This window comes from Molothrus aeneus, chromosome 8 (genome assembly GCF_037042795.1).
Source record: "Molothrus aeneus isolate 106 chromosome 8, BPBGC_Maene_1.0, whole genome shotgun sequence".
NCBI lineage: Eukaryota > Metazoa > Chordata > Aves > Passeriformes > Icteridae > Molothrus > Molothrus aeneus.
The window spans coordinates 3701530-3717304 of record NC_089653.1 but is presented as its reverse complement, the minus strand read 5'-3'; the positions used below and the strand labels follow the sequence as shown (position 1 = coordinate 3717304).

Here is a 15775-nt window from a genome sequence, read left to right as displayed (position 1 = left end):
CACAAGGAAAGAGGTGCTTGAACACTTGCTGACCATTCTGGCTGTTAGGCACCAAGCTTGATAAACTCCTTATCTCTGCTCTGCCACTGAAGCTCCCCTCTGGGAAGATGACACATTCCAGCTTTCCAAAATGATTGTTAGAGTGCTCAGGAGTCATCCAAGGGCCACACCCTGGTCTCCAGCAGAAAACTGTCCATGGATGTGATAGGCACACATCTCCCACAGGAGTGTTCTCCTCATTTTAGGGGAACAGCATTGAGTGTTTTTCTCACATTGCTGCCCAAAACCTGGAGCTGTAACGGGTCCCAATAAAAACCACGATGCATTTGTTTCCTGACCCTCAGGGATTTGTAAGCTTCCTGGGGAGATATGTTTTTCCATCTGAACCCCATTCTGGTCCTGGGTAGCAGGAGGGGAAGGGTCTTTGCCATACCAAACAAACCCTGGAAGAAGAGAATGCTGCTGGGGCAGCATGGAGGGCAGCAGAGAAGCTGGACACCTCCAGATAGGCTGGAACTGCATCCCTGCTCCCTGGGAGGCTTCACACCCTGCCAAAAGAGAAATCAATGTGCAGGCCTCATAAACCCTACCCAAAAGTTCAAAAAGAGCAGTGATCAACTTTACTACACCTAGAGAGCAAGAGAGGTGGAGGGTCACTTTCAAAATGCCATGCTGCTGTTTGGGAGGAGGGCCAGTGAGCTTCCCCGTTATCCTCAAAAATTCCCGTGGTTCCTAAGGTCCCATGTTCTCCCTGGAATAAAATCTACTCCCTGAGAAGGCACATTTGGGAGGAGTCATGGAAAGAATGGCACTAACTTTTTCATATTCAGAAACCCAGCATTTCATTAGCCTTACCAACAGTTTCTGATTACTTTTCTAAGAGGCAGGCAGGGCTGGCAGAGGATTACAACACAACTGGCTGTGTAACAAGGCAAAAACTTAAACAGTTCTTTAACTCCTTCATCTTCCTGAAAATTCTTATTTCAGGAAGGAATGGAACCTCCATTTCAAAATTGAAGAGGCTACTCAGGAATTATACAATGCCAAAAAACCTGCAAGGCAGATCTTCCCTTTGAATTACATAACCCCACAATCCTGGAGCAAAAGAAAGGAACCACTTCCCCTTTGATGTGTCATCTATCTTTAGTCCTCCTGGAATGCAGAGAGATGCAAAGACTGCAGTATTCCAGAAATAATTGATGCTGGAGAATTCCCAGTGTCCCCCCCGACCTGGTATAAATATGGATGGGGTGTTTGAGGCAGCCAATCCCACAAAGTGTTTAATATTCATGCACGCCACACGGGGAATTCAGCACACGCTTCTGGTGGGCTCTCCCTTATGTAACATCACCTCTGCTGCAGGCATGGGATTCTGCCCACAGCAGCTGGGATCCTCAGCTGCTGGGAAAAGCCTTCCCTCCTGGAGACTCCTGGTTACACCAGGAACTGGTGGCACCAGGGAAATTGCTTTATCAAACCCACCCTGCTGTGTGATTACAACAACAAGGCCGGTTTGGGTTTCACTGGTGCAACGCCCACGAGTTGGATGGCTCTGCTTTACTGAGTCAAGGCAGGGACTGCCACATCTCAGACAAGTGACAAGGACAGTCTGGGCTTCCAACAGCCTTTGCTGCTGGCCTTGGAGGGCTGGACTAGCTGCTTCAGGGAGATGTTCTCTGAGTCCCTCAGCAGAAAGCTCACGGGATCATAGAATCATAAAACGGATTGGGGATCATCCAGCTCCAAACCTTCTGCAGGGCACAACTACCAGCTAGTTATTTTCTCTGGATCTCTACTGTTCAAGGCTGTTTATGAAAAAGCTATTATTTGAGGTGCCAGTCAGGGTGAGATAAGCCTCCATTTATTGTGGGTACATCAGGTGAAGAAACAACTGGAGAAAGTGACGGCTTTTAGGGAATGATGGCTGCCCTGGAAGATCTCAGCTGCCTCACCCAGCAATTCTGCTTTCTCTGAATGTTTACTTTTTGGTTGTCACTATCCTCTTCTTCAGATGAGTCCAAATAATCAAGGTTGAAGAACAAAAAAGTGGGAAAATGATGAGTGGAGTGGAGTTAAAAGGGACAGCGAGGTGCTCCTGTGCCTCCCACTGAAATCTTCTGCAGGGCAGAGGAAGCACAGGAAGAAAAATGCAGATGCAAAATACTTGCATATGTGCTAAAACAAGCATAAAGGAACTTTTTATTCATGTGTTTTGGTTGCAGGACTTCACATGTAAATAAATTTCACACTCAACCTCCCTTGCCTGTGCTGTCTAAAGCCTGTCTCCTAGGAAGAGACACACACACACAATTTGTTCTTCTTGGAAAAATTTGGTCATATAAACAGAACTCTCCCACAATTCAAAGGAAATTTTCAGTGAGAAAGGTATGTGTCAACACTGATGTTCTGGTACTTTCTACATATTTGTTAACAATATGCCCCAAATAATGTGCTTTGTTCTTGGTTTAATTGCATCTGGAGACAGCAAAGCTGTTTGATAATTCCATCACAGTTCCATATTTGCTGTTCTTGGTGCTGGGGCTTTGAGACCACATGTGCAGAGAGGTGGGGAAAGTATGGGTGAATTCCTCCTTGACACTGGGAAGGACAATATCAGAAGGTCCTATTAATTATCAGGTATTTTTCGTTGAACACAACAATGGCAACAGAATCTCAGATGCAAGAAAATCTCCAGCTGAACGGTGTCAGGAACAGGGAGACAATGCCAGAGGAAAAAATATCACTCTGTATTTGGCTTTCCTTAGGCTCTTTTTTCACATATTCACCTAAGTCTCTGCTGGAGAAAGCACATCAGGGTGGCTGCATCCTTATTTTGGCCAGTCCAGCCATTCTTCTGTTTTGTTTTCACTCTTTTCAGATCAACAGGCTAAATTCTTAGGGCAAACAACAAATGTGTGCTTGCACAGAGGGATGGAGAATCTCTCTTATAAGAAGGAGGCTGAGTGAGCTGGGAGTGTTCTGCCTGGAGAAGGGAAAGCTCTGGAGAGTTCCAGAGCCCCTTCCAGGGCCTAAAAGGGGCTTCAGGAGAGCTGGGGAGGGACTTGGGACAGGGAATGGAGGGACAGGACACAGGGAATGGCTTCCCAGTGCCAGAGGGCAGGGCTGGATGGGACATTGGGAATGAGGAATTGTTCCCTGGCAGGGTGGGCAGGCCCTGGCACAGGGTGCCCAGAGCAGCTGGGGCTGCCCCTGCATCCCTGGCAGTGCCCAAGGCCAGGCTGGATGGTGGAAGGTGTCCCTGCCCATGGCAGGGGGTGGAACTTTGTGTCTTTGAGGTCCCTCACAAGCCAAACCATGCTGGATTCTGTGACTCTGACTGGTCTGCAGGTGTTTTTTCTTGAGCTATTCTATGCCACCCCACTCCTGGTAGGTGAATCACATTTAATAAATAAAACACACACGTACTCAGCTGCCATCCTCCAGAAAGACAGGAGAAGGGTCTGTCTTGGGGAAATATTCTCCAAGCCCTACCAAGCACATGCAGCCATTTCAGGGACTCTCCCTGGTCACAGAAGCAGCCTGGCTGACTGAACTGGGCTGAGCAGCTCCAATTACCCAAGTCATTCTTGCTTCCAAAGCCTTGAGGAGAGAGCAGGAGCTGCAGAGTAATGTGTGACAGGAGACAAAGCGGCGAGTGCACGGATCACTGTTCAAACAAAGGAACCCCAGCTCTTTCTTGGAATACCAACATTTTGATGTCTCCAATCCCCTGCCACTGGTCTCATAAAGGCAGTAACATAAACCATGTGCTGGGGGCTGATTTTCTGAGGGCCAGCCCGCTCTCATTGTGTGCTTCATTACAGGCCAAAGGCAACATGAAACGCCATCCGCCGCGGCCGGGAGTTAAACACTGGAGTTAAACACTCCCTCTGTTCAGAACAGCAACACTCAATTAAACAGCATTTCTCATGCTCTGCACCCTCCATTGTGGCTGTGTTTAAGGGGAATAATGGGAGCACTGACCTATATTGCGCTTCTTGTTATCGATGGAGATGAAGCGCACGCAGGGATTATCGGCGACGTAGCGAGCAGCCCAGGGGACACCAATCCCCGTGCCAGCCTCATAGAACAGTCCCAGGGCATAACGGGATGAGTAGCTCACAGATTCCAGTTGCTGCTTTTGACTTTCATTAATTACTGTGAAAAGAGAGAAAAAAAAATAAAAAAAGGGGAAAAGGAAATCAGACAATCCCTCTCCGCTCAGAACATTAAATATGGGAATGCTGCAGTTAAGCTGATTATTCCTTCCTGAAAATGACCAGACTGCTAAAACTAAGAATTTAATATTAAGCCCTGTGCTTTGTAGTATTTTTTTTTTCTGGGACACCTCTTCATGAAGTTTTAATGGTGCATTATGTGGAGTGTGTCCTTCACACACGACCCTCCCCCAGCTGCTGGGGGTTCATCACCCAGCTCTCCCTTCTAACTTGAAATTTCCATGATTTTGGTGACTTTTTGTTTCAAATCTTCTCTCAAAGGGTGAATAAATAGCAATAAAATGCTTGGGTTCCCTCAAGGACATCAAGTAAATGGTCATATGGCTCGACAAGCACCAAAATGATTTCACATATCAACAAAATGAACTCAGAGCCTCTTGAACCTCTGGGGAGAAGAGCCCTGTGACTTCTGTGCTGCAATTCAAATGAATGAAGAAAACCACACTTCAGCCTGCAAAAGCATCAGAGTGAAGTTCAGCTCCTTAGGCTGAAGGAATTTTAAAGCAGTTTGGAAAATTTCAGAGCAAGCATGAATCCTAATTCCTCCCCATGATTAACTCTTCTATCTTCTAATTACAGCAAGATCTGCTTTTTGCTGCAATTTTGTAATCTTCATAAAAAGCTGCACAAAGTAGCATTAGCCCCACGGTGAGCATTCAAATACTATTTAATTTCATGCCACAGGGAAATCCACCAGCTTGGCTAATTGTGGAGCTCAGTCCCATGTCTCTCTCCTCCTGTGACTGGATGGATGTCCAAGGCTTCTGTGAGATGGAGCAGCACACAGCAGAGACAACAGGCTCTGCTGATGTTGATGAAGAAAGGAACAGCTCACCCCACAATGGGGCAGGCTGACCAAACTCATGGCACAGCACTGTGTCCTGCCAGCTCTCCCAGCTGAGGGGCTCCTGGTGGGTCGCCCCCATCAGCCTGACCTAATGCCCAGCATATCAGAGGATCACAAGTCAGATTCCACCTCAAATCCCACCAGAAACCCATCCTGAAATGTCCCCAAGGGGAAAAAAAAAACCTGAAAAAACTTGGGGAGTTTTTTTCACATTTTCCCCACGAATATGCTGGGGAACAGAGAAATGGGGAGAGTAGAAAGAAACACTGACCAAGGCACAAAACCTGGGGAGGGGAAAGGAGGAGAAACAGGCTGAGGACAGGCTGCAGTGCCCAGCGCCTGCAGGTGTTTGGGGACAGTGACAGGCTGCTCACCTGGTGACATGTGAACCCCAGAGGAGCTCACACAGGGTCCCTGAGGCTGGAAAATCCCTGCCAGTCCATGGAGTGCCAGCTGTGCCCAGTGCCCACCTTGTCCCCAGCCCAGAGCACTGAGTGCCACCTCCAGCCCTTGCTGGGACACCTGCAGGGCTGGGCACTGCAAAGCTCCCTGGGCAGCCCCTGCCAAGGCCTGAGCACCCCTTTCTGAGAAAAAAGGTTCCTCCAGACCCCCAGGCTAAGCCAGAGCTGGGAGGGAACCTGCAGGCTGGAAGCAGGAGGGCCCTGGAGCCCTGGCCAGGCTCAGGGCAGCTGTCCCAGGTCACTGGGGCCACATCAGGGCATCCCTCAGCATGGGGATCCCCCAGCACCCCATCCCAGGGCTGCTCCCCTGGGGCTGCCTGGGGTTTTCTGTGCCCCAGCTGTGCCTCTGGTCTCTTTCTGACCACACCATAAACCAGAACTGACTAAAACCCATCATCCCCAACAGTCAGCTTCATACCCCAAAATTTGAAAATTTGAAAGTGCATTAATTCAATTACCAACATGTGTTTGCCAACTAATTTCCTTCACTACTGCTTAGGTTCTTCAAAAAAAAAAAAAAGTCTGTGGTTCACTGGGTTCTAAGCAGCTGCATACTTACCAAATGGAGGAAGTTTCTATAGCTTGAGAAGGCAGGCAAGAAAGTGACGTCAAATTTGAAATCCAGCAACAAAAAAAGCTGAGCTATGTGCAAAAACAAAGCTAAGAGCTGTAGGATTGAGGTTTTTCCCCTGCTCCATCCATTATGCATTTCAGCAAGGCCAACAAGTTGATCTAAGGACATGGAGAGAACCTTCATTTTGAATTTCCATACTTTGATTGGTTTAAATGAAAACCAGACTGTTGTTTTAACGCTGGGTATGAAACCACAAAATAACTATTAACTTTTCCCCTTCCAACAAAAACAGTTACGATGATTTTAATAACATTTTGGGAAAAAAAAAATAAAAAACCAAAATAACAAAACAACCCAAGCTTTTAGAACACAGAATTGCCCAGCATAGAGCCATAGTGATATTTTTAAAGCAATGCATGAAGACATGAAAATCTTGTATTTTCCACTGCAAGACTCAGCTCCAGCTGCACTGTGAGCACCACTGAAGTGAGTGTCCTCTGGAGATTTCATCACATCAAAGCAAGGGCCATGTATACTTTATTTGCTGTTTCTGCAGACACTGACAGCAGAGTGGATTACTTATCTGTAACACTCAATAAATACAGCCAGGGCCTTTTATCTGCTGTTCCAGGGCTTTAATGTCACCTCGCTGCCTCACTGGTGCTGTGGGAAGGAGAGGACCCAGAGATGCCATCAGGGCCAAGGCTGGAGCTGGCAGGCTGGGAGCACGGGCACCATGCCATGAAGGAGGGAGCCCAGCCTCCCACACAGAGCCAGGGAGGCAAAAATAAACCCAGCTGCTCCAACAGCCTGGAACTGACTGGGGTGATCAAGGTTTCACCCCGGGCTTTTTGCTCTTTCTGCCAGAAAGTGCAGGAGGAGGTTGCAACATCACGGAATCACAGACTGGTTTGGGTTGGAAGGGACCTTAAAAATCATCTCTGCCATGGGCAGGGACACCTTCCACTGTGCTAGGATGCTCCAAGCTCCATCCAGCCTGGCCTTGGGCACTGCCAGGGATCCAGGGGCAGCCCCAGCTGTGCCAGGAACTGCCCAGCCTGCCAGGAACAATTCCTAATTCCCAATATCCCATCCAGCCCTGCCCTCTGGCAGTGGGAAGACACCCTGCTTTGCAGAGAGGCACTGCAGGAGGGCACAGCTGCATCCCTCACCACCAGCTCCTGGCCATTGTCAGAGAATCCAGCAAGGGCTGGGCTCCCTGCTGCACCTTTGGGCAAGCAGAGATGGGCAAGAGCCACCATGGCTCAGTGCAGGACTCAGGGGGCTGAAACCATGTCAGGACTGCAGGGAACACCAGATGCTGCCATGTGAGATGTATTTAAAACAAGACTTGTTTTGGAAAGTTTCACTATTGCTAATTCAGCACTGCTAAAAGCTTCTGGGGACTCATGTCCCCATGAAGTCCCCACATGACATCAGAGCTCAGCTGGGACGCCTGGAGCCAGATCTTGCATGACCCCAAGGGTGTGGGGGCAAACTTGGGCAAAGAAACCAAGATCCTGCTTTAAAGGCTTCCAGGGATGAGAGGGAAAACCCTCACTTTGTTTCACCAGCCAGCCTTGCTGAGTGGCAGGGGGGATTTTGCATCCTGACAATCAGCAGCTCCAAGAAAGGGTAACAAACAGCCAGAACTATCTTCTGCTTTAGTGCACAGCAGCCACTGCCTAGAATGCTCAAAATCCCTTATTAAGGTATTGCCAAGGTGACTAAATCTAGAGCTAATAGACATGACCAGCCACCAAAGCAGTAAGGAAAAAAAAACCCCTTTGGCAGTACTTTGAAGGAATGAAAGTGCTATAAAAACTGCAAAATATGAGGATGCTGGACTTTGTACTTCAGGAGAAGATGGCTCTTTTTCACCTTAACTTCTTTCACTCTAAATTTCTTATTCTAATAATTCCATTTTGATGGGAATAGCATTAGAGCCTGGCTTGAACTTTGTGACTTTGTCACTGCCCAGCCACCCTGCAGCTTCCTCCACCTTCTTCATTTTTCCTCCCACTTGATTTCAGTGACCACCTGCCTCTCTCTCTGCTATGCCCTCAATAACCCCACCACTGACCCTATGCCCCAAGAGGTTTTGTGGCTTCCTTAGCCTGCTTTGCTTAAGATTCTACTTGCAGCAAATCCCCACACATGACCCAGACTCTGCTGGTGGCAGGGCATCTGTGAGTGCCCAGTGACCACCACTGCTCTGAAAGCTGAAAAGGAAACTGTGGTTAAACGGCTACAAAGCTATTTTCAGCTCAGGTATCAGGCTGAGGGATCTCCAGAGATTCACCCAGCAGAATGGGCAGCTCAGATGATATCTGCAGGGACAGTTCATTGTCACAGCTCTGCTCAGGAGGTGGCTTGGGCTGGCGCGTTATCACAGCATTCATTCACACACCACAGCCTGCTTGGATGGGCACCTCTGCTTGCCCAGCAGGGACCTCTCCCACTGCTCTCCAGAGGCAGGAGCTGCTGCCCTGAGCTCTCCAGCTGCGTGGGGACAAAGGACAGGCCCTGCAGGCCAGGCTCTCAGCAGTGGCCATGCCACTGGCCCTGTGCCACCGCGCTGGCCGCAGCCCGTTCCCGCTGCTGCTCTGCGTGGGAGGGAGCAGAGGTTATGAGAAAGGCTCCACTTTTAATCCAGCTTCCTTATCAAACAGCTCAGAAGTTTGTTGGGTTGGTTTGGTTTTTTTTTTTTTATTTTTAAAAAGGCAGAGTAACAGTTAAAACCAGCCATGGCTGTGTCTGCACTGAAATGGTCACTAAATGCAGTTATTGCTGTGATATTCTTCTCACTGCTGGAATAACCCTGCTCACCTCTATGTGTGTATTTGCAAGAACAAGGACCTAAATAATTACTTCAAATCACAGCAGCCCTGGCTCACTTGGCACAAAGCTTTGTTATCTCAAGTCTGTGGCACATGAAGGAAAGGCACATGTAGAAATGTAGATGATGAAGAAGAAAAGAGATGCTGGGGGAGAAAAAGGCAGCACAACTGAGTTTTTTTAATGAAGTTTCTGATTTTGAGAACTAAGCTTGGATAACTGTCCATCAGCTGCTCTTGATGAGATGATTAGGAATTCACAGAATCACAGGAGAGTTGGGGCTGAAGGGACCTCTGGAGATGATCCAGTCCAACCCCCAGCCAAGACAGGAGCAGCACCTCCAGGTGGGCTTGGGATGAATCCAGAGAGGGAGACTCCACAGCCTTCCCAGGCAGCTCTGCCACCCTCATGGAAACAAATTCTGCCTCCTGTTGAGGTGGAACACCCTGTGTTTAAGTTTATGGCCATTGCTCCTTGTCCTCAGTATCTCACTCAGTATTAAACTAAAACCTTGCATTTTCACTAGAAACATTTCCATTCATCTGCACAACCACACGAGTTCAAGTTCTGAACCAACAGGGGAATGGAATTGCACCTTTCCTAGAACAGGGGGCAAAGCTGGCACAGGGGCTGAGAGCCACCCACTCCTGTCTCCTGGAGGAAGGGCAAAAAAATTTTAAAAAATTAAAAAGAAAAGAGGAGGGATGAGGAACCAGGGGAGAAGCTCTGTGGCATCTTTGCCAAACACTTCAATGCTCAACTCATACTTTTTTTCCAAAAAAACCCAAAAACCAGCTCTGTTCTCCAAAGCAATAATAATTTTTGTTACTTTTAACAGACAACTAAATTTTTAAATTTGGCAAACCACTATCCTCCATCCGCAATTCCATATTTTTACCCTGCATTACACACAGCTCCACACTGCTCTCTCCAGCCAGCATGCTCACTCTCAGGTGGGTTTAATGCAAATGCTGTCATCATATTCACATTTCCTCATGTTTGTATTCATAAAGAAAACAGTTTTTCAATTTTCCAATAACTGGTTATTTGGAGGGATGAGCAGCTAGGGCAGAGGCTGACTCTCAACCCAAAATCTGGTCGTGCAATGCCCACACACCACAGCATGGAAATGCAGCTCCCTGTGGGTTATTGCATCCATGGTTTTGATCCAAAATTAATGACACTTCAAAATGTGAACCTCTGCTAAGCTTCCACCCCGGGAAGAACAGGATATGACATTTATAAGCAAGTAGAACTAAAGGAGAAGACAATAACTGAGTGTTTCTCAGCACCCAAACCCTTCCTGTGGTTACAGCACAACCTGCCTGGGGAAAGGAAGCCAGTCCTGTCATGGTTCAAAATACCCACATTTCAGCTGGGAAATTTCTTCCAGTTTGGTTTGGCTGTGCAGCCTCCAGTAGAGAGTAACTCCTTCCAGCAAGGAATTAAGGAGCCCAGAATTTTCCAGGAGATTTTGGGCATGCCTGGAAATTTAGATTCACTTAGAAAGAACCCTGAGAAATTAGTCAAAAAAGCTCAAATAAAAAATAAAATGCACGTGTACACTCCAGTTCCTGCTTTGTAAGCATTCAGAGGGAGATGCAGATGATACACATGGCAGATTAGCAGGACTGCAAATCCAGTTTCCATACAAAACCACATTTTTACTGTGTTATTCTCACAGAGCCCAACTAGTTCCTGTGGCTGGCACTGATGTTGACAGAAACCAAAGACATCTTTAAGAAAATCTGATTTATTCGGGGATCTCTACATAGATGTAAGATCTTACCTCTGAGGTAAGAGACTTGGAAAAGCCTGGCTATAAAAAATAAAGCTCATTGTCACATTTCCCCCAGATTAATCTGCAAATTAATTTGCAGAAGTTACTCTGTAACTTGATGTAGGAAGGAAGCTCCTCTAAGTCCTCTGTAATGACAGGGCACAGCAGGAAGATGAAACTGGATTAATTTGCAAATTAAGCTTCCTTCCTACATCAAGTTCCAAAGTACTCCACACAGTTCTGGTACTCTCTGGTGCCAAAACGTACAAAGCTCATTACTTACATAATCACCATCATAAAACATTTAGCAAATAACTTCTTCACCTACTGTACACACAGCATTGAGCTGAATAATAAAGCCAGGAGGATTTCTTTTCCTTAAATATTCCACCAGTTGCTGAAATAGCATGAAAAGCTTTTCAAGGCAACGAAGCAAGAGGTTGGATTATTGCTCCGTGCTGTGACTCGGGCAGAAGAAACACATAAATAAATTGAATTAGATCTGCCTGATGATTGTGGTTTCTGGGCTGCAGCAAGACCCTAATGGCCTGTAGGGCTGGGACACAGCAATTGGGATTCTCCCACAAGGTGCCAGTAAAGGCAGACTCCTGGAAACCCTTCCCTGTTGCCCAGCTCACATCAAGCCCTGTAAAAAGCAATACCAGGCAGTGCAGTGCAGCTCTACAATATCAGACACCAAAGCTATTTCCATTTAAATAAGAACTGGAGGAAAATGCTTTCAGGCATTAATTATTGAGGAAAGATTCAGCTGGCCTCTGGAAATTTCCACTTAAGAGGAGATATTAACATATTTTCTTCTCTTTTTAAAGTGCATCTGGTTCATTACCAGGAGGATGCAGAAGGAAGGAGTACAGGGTGGAGCTGTGCACATAAAAAGTCAAAGAAATTGCATTCAACTTTGAAAAGAACCCCCTTGGGGTGACTTGTAGGGGATTTTTCCCCCCCATTCAGGCTGGACTAGTAAGTTTCAGTATTGCCTCTACTTGGACCTCTGCTTTTGGGAATGTTCTGAGTCACTCCAAGCAGCCTTCCTGGGCTTTCCAGTGCTGGGGAGAGCTCCACACTCCTGACACAGAGCTGTCTCCTCCAGGCTGAGGAGCCACAGGCCTCTGAGCCACCCCATCACCTCTGGAGCCTCTGGAATGCAGAGCTGCAGGCACTCCAGGGGATGCACAAAGAGCAGGAACCTGCACAGGAGCCACCTCCTTCCCTCCCATGGTCACCTCCCCAAGGCACAGCTTTCCTCCTGTTAAATCTGAATTATGATGCTCTTCCTCCTGATGCTGTGGGAATTAGCAATCCCCCTCCTCCCAAAAAGGCAGAGCTGAAGTGGAAGGCACAGCCAAGAAGGGTTTTGCTGCCATCCCCTCCTCCCTGGCAGTCCAGCTGTGCTTCCCATGTGGCTTTTACTGCTAAGGAAAGACTCTGTTAAATACTGAAGGGTCTGTCTGCTGCCTTACTTAGTTAAGAAAAATGCTTGCTTGGGAGCTAAATGACCTTGCACATCTGTAGGGAATTTCTGGATGTCTATCCTGCTGCTCATTCTCAGCATTAAGCTTTGTTTTCTCAAGTCATCATAAACAGCCTCCCTTTTTTGATATTATTAATGACTGTGAGTTTCTATCTGTCACACAATTTAGCTTAAATGCTTCCAGGCTGCTTCTCCTCCTTCCAGGGGTTTGGCCTGGAGTTGCCTCTGTATTTTACCATCCTCAGATGGGTCCTCCACCAGCTCTGCTCATTTCCACCCCCTCCTGAGCAGAACCTCAGTGCATGCTGATGGGGATTTTGCAAAACCTTGAAGTACTGGGGCAAATCTCAGACCATCCTCTTCCTGTTCAGATTCCTATTATTTATATATTAATATATAAATATATAAATATTATTTATTCCTATATTTATATATTCCCCAGATCCTCCCTTTGGATCTGGTTTAGACAAAAAAATAACAAATTAGGAGTAAGACAAGTCTTGAATGGTTTTTTTTGGTTATGACAGAGAACAGTGAGACATTTATTGTCTCTTCAGATAGATGCATCAGAAAAGTGTTTGATGGTTTATAATGTGCTGTGCTTGAATAAAAACCTGATTAGTAAATTTGTAATACCTTGAAATAAGTTGGACACCTGACTTCTCCAAGAGATGCAAGCCATGATGGTACAAACAAAACCAGAATTTACTATGGTTTTCTTTTATTAAATCTGCAAAGAATGATCCCCTTATGGAGGTGATTCCTGACAGGAAATACCTTATCAGCTGCCCAATCTATCCTGCTTCCACCACAGGAAAGCACAGAGCAGTATGAAAGCAAAGAAGGAAAAAAAAAAAAAAAACTGCAGCAGAGAACAAATCCCAAAGAGAAAAGGGGTTTGAAGGCAGTCTTAGTGTGAAAGGCTGAGAGCTGGGATTCTTCAGCTTGGAGAGGAGAAGCTTTGGAGTGACCAAATTTTGACCTTTCAGTGCTTGGAGCAGCCAACAAAAAAAGATGGAGACTCATTACAAGGGCCTGGCCAAGGGGGAATGGCTTCAAACTGGAAGAAAGTAGGATTAGGTGGGATATTAGGGTGGGCAGGCCCTGGCACAGGGTGCCCAGAGCAGCTGGGGCTGCCCCTGGATCCCTGGCAGTGCCCAAGGCCAGGCTGGAGCAGCCTGGGACAGTGGAAGGTGTCCCTGCCATGGCAAGGCTGGGATGGGATGAGTTTTAAGGTCTCTTCCAACTTATGATTCTATTCCTGAAGCCCCCCAGGAGAGCAGAGCTGCAGCAAAAAGATGTTTTTTCCCATCTGATAAAGCTCTGTGCTCTCCCTTGGATGGGTGAGCTGAAAACTCACAAAATATCAAATCCCACTGCTCATTCCACCTGCTGTGGAATGTGTAAAAAGATCAGGATGACAAAGTCACCAGTGAGAAAGGAGGAAAGGCACTGGCACAGGGACATGCCAGTGGTGCTAGGAAATTAATGACAAATCACACACAAATATTTGCAATATAAAAAAAACCCTAAATTATATTTGGAGGAAGTCTGTGATTTTCTGCTGTTGGGAGAAATCTCATCACGAGCTGAAACACTGAATCCATTTAAATGTAATTTAAACTCCCAATGAGGCTTTCAAGCTTCTAAAGGCATACAAATTATTTCAGAGGGTAAATTCTCATCCTGCTAAGACACAGCCAAGAGAACTGAGCTTGGTTTGTCAACACCTGGAAGACAAGCAGGAGGGAGGTGCAGTAGGTTTAAAGGCAAGAAAGCAGGGGATAAGGCAGAGAGGTGACACAAGGCAAAGACACTCATTTCCCTCCTCATCACCAGAGAAAACAAATATTTGCTCCATACAATCCACCACAATTCTGCCTGTGCAAACACAGAACTCCACTACCTGGCACTAGAAGCTTTTGTGATTATCTTTATATATATTTTATATAAATACATATATTTATCTATATTATATATATACAAAAACAGAACATTTATATATATATATATATATATACACATATATATATATATATATATATACAAACACAGAACTCCACTACCTGGCACTAGAAGCTTTTTGTGATTATCTTTATATATAATCATATATATATCTATATATATATCTATATATATATAGATATCTATATATATATCTCTCTATATATATATAATTATATATCAAGATACACGTATAATATTTATATATTTTTATATAAAAATATATATTTTATATAAAAATATATATTTTTAAATATATAATATATAATCTTTATATATATTTTATATAAATCTATATATTTATATATATAAATATATATGTTTTTATATATATAATATATATACAAACACAGAACTCCACTACCCGGCACTAGAAGCTTTTTGTGATTATCTTCATATATATAATCATATATATATATAATATATATATATGATTATATATAAAGGTATATATATAATCTTTATATCTATTTATATATATATATATACATACATAATCTTTATATATAATCATATCCAAAAGCTCCCTGTCTCAGCCTTTTATTCACTCCAAACACTTTTTTTTTTTTTTGTGCCTTTCTGCCTTACCAGTACTTCAGGGGGTTATGGGGAAGGAAATAAAGCCATAAAGTTTATTCTTCCAAGAGGAAAATACAACTTTTTTGAAGAGAAAAGTTGTTATAAAACCTAGTAGCTAATGAGAAAGTTTATTTTTAGGAAGTTTCTGCACTGTAATAATTAGTCCAGGAGAATCTGGGACACACAATCTCAGGAATCCTCATCCTGAGATAAAGCTACATAACACTGGAGCACCACAGGGCTGGGGATCTTTATAATCACCTCACAAACATCTACAGATCCTAATTTGGATGGAATTTAAAGTTTAACATTCATAATATTGTGTACAGGATGATAATAAAAAAAAAAATCAAATCCATTTACTTTCATCTGAGAATTCTTTAAGCATCTTACAAAGCAAATCCTCTTGCTGGGGAAGAAGAAGCTTTTGGACAATGGAAAATGCCAGGGCTCCACAAGTGCCAGCCTGGACAGGCATTTCCTGCAGGAAGGAATTCTCATCCATCAGATCTTTCACCCTCTACATGACTCTCATCTCCTCTAAAAATGGCCCTGACAAACCTCTCCTTTTTTAAACCCACACCAAGCTCTGCTGGGTTTCATCTGAGCTGCCAGAACTGTGAAAAACACAACAAACCTCCTCACAGAAATCAAGAGACAGAAATCAAGGATATAAAATGCCACTTGGGATTACACATGCCACACTGACACTGTCCATAGACAGAGCACACATGAAATTTGGGGCTTTTGTTTTATTCTGGGTGGTTTTAAATCAAATAAGTTGTGGCCATATTTCTTTCTAGGTTTTATTTTGTTGCTTTTTTTTTGCCTTTTTTTTTTTTTTGTTCCCTGCAGCTGAATTAGTTCTAGACTTTCTGAGCCTTTCCTGCCAGAAGTTCTAATAAAGCAAAGACTGAAAAGCTGAAACAAACAGTTTTATCCTTTTGCTATTTTTAGAAGCC

At 44.9% G+C, this 15775-nt stretch overlaps 1 protein-coding gene across 4 annotated transcripts in view; it reads right to left on the bottom strand.

Annotated features, from left to right (window-relative positions):
- Positions 1–15775, bottom strand: part of RNLS (renalase, FAD dependent amine oxidase) — a 73450-nt gene that overhangs the window by 25148 nt on the left and 32527 nt on the right. For all 4 annotated transcript variants that reach the window (XM_066554997.1, XM_066554998.1, XM_066554996.1 and 1 more), the window contains exon 5: positions 3985–4158. In XM_066554997.1, coding sequence (XP_066411094.1) covers positions 3985–4158 — 174 coding nt within the window. The remainder of the gene's footprint in view (positions 1–3984; positions 4159–15775) is intronic.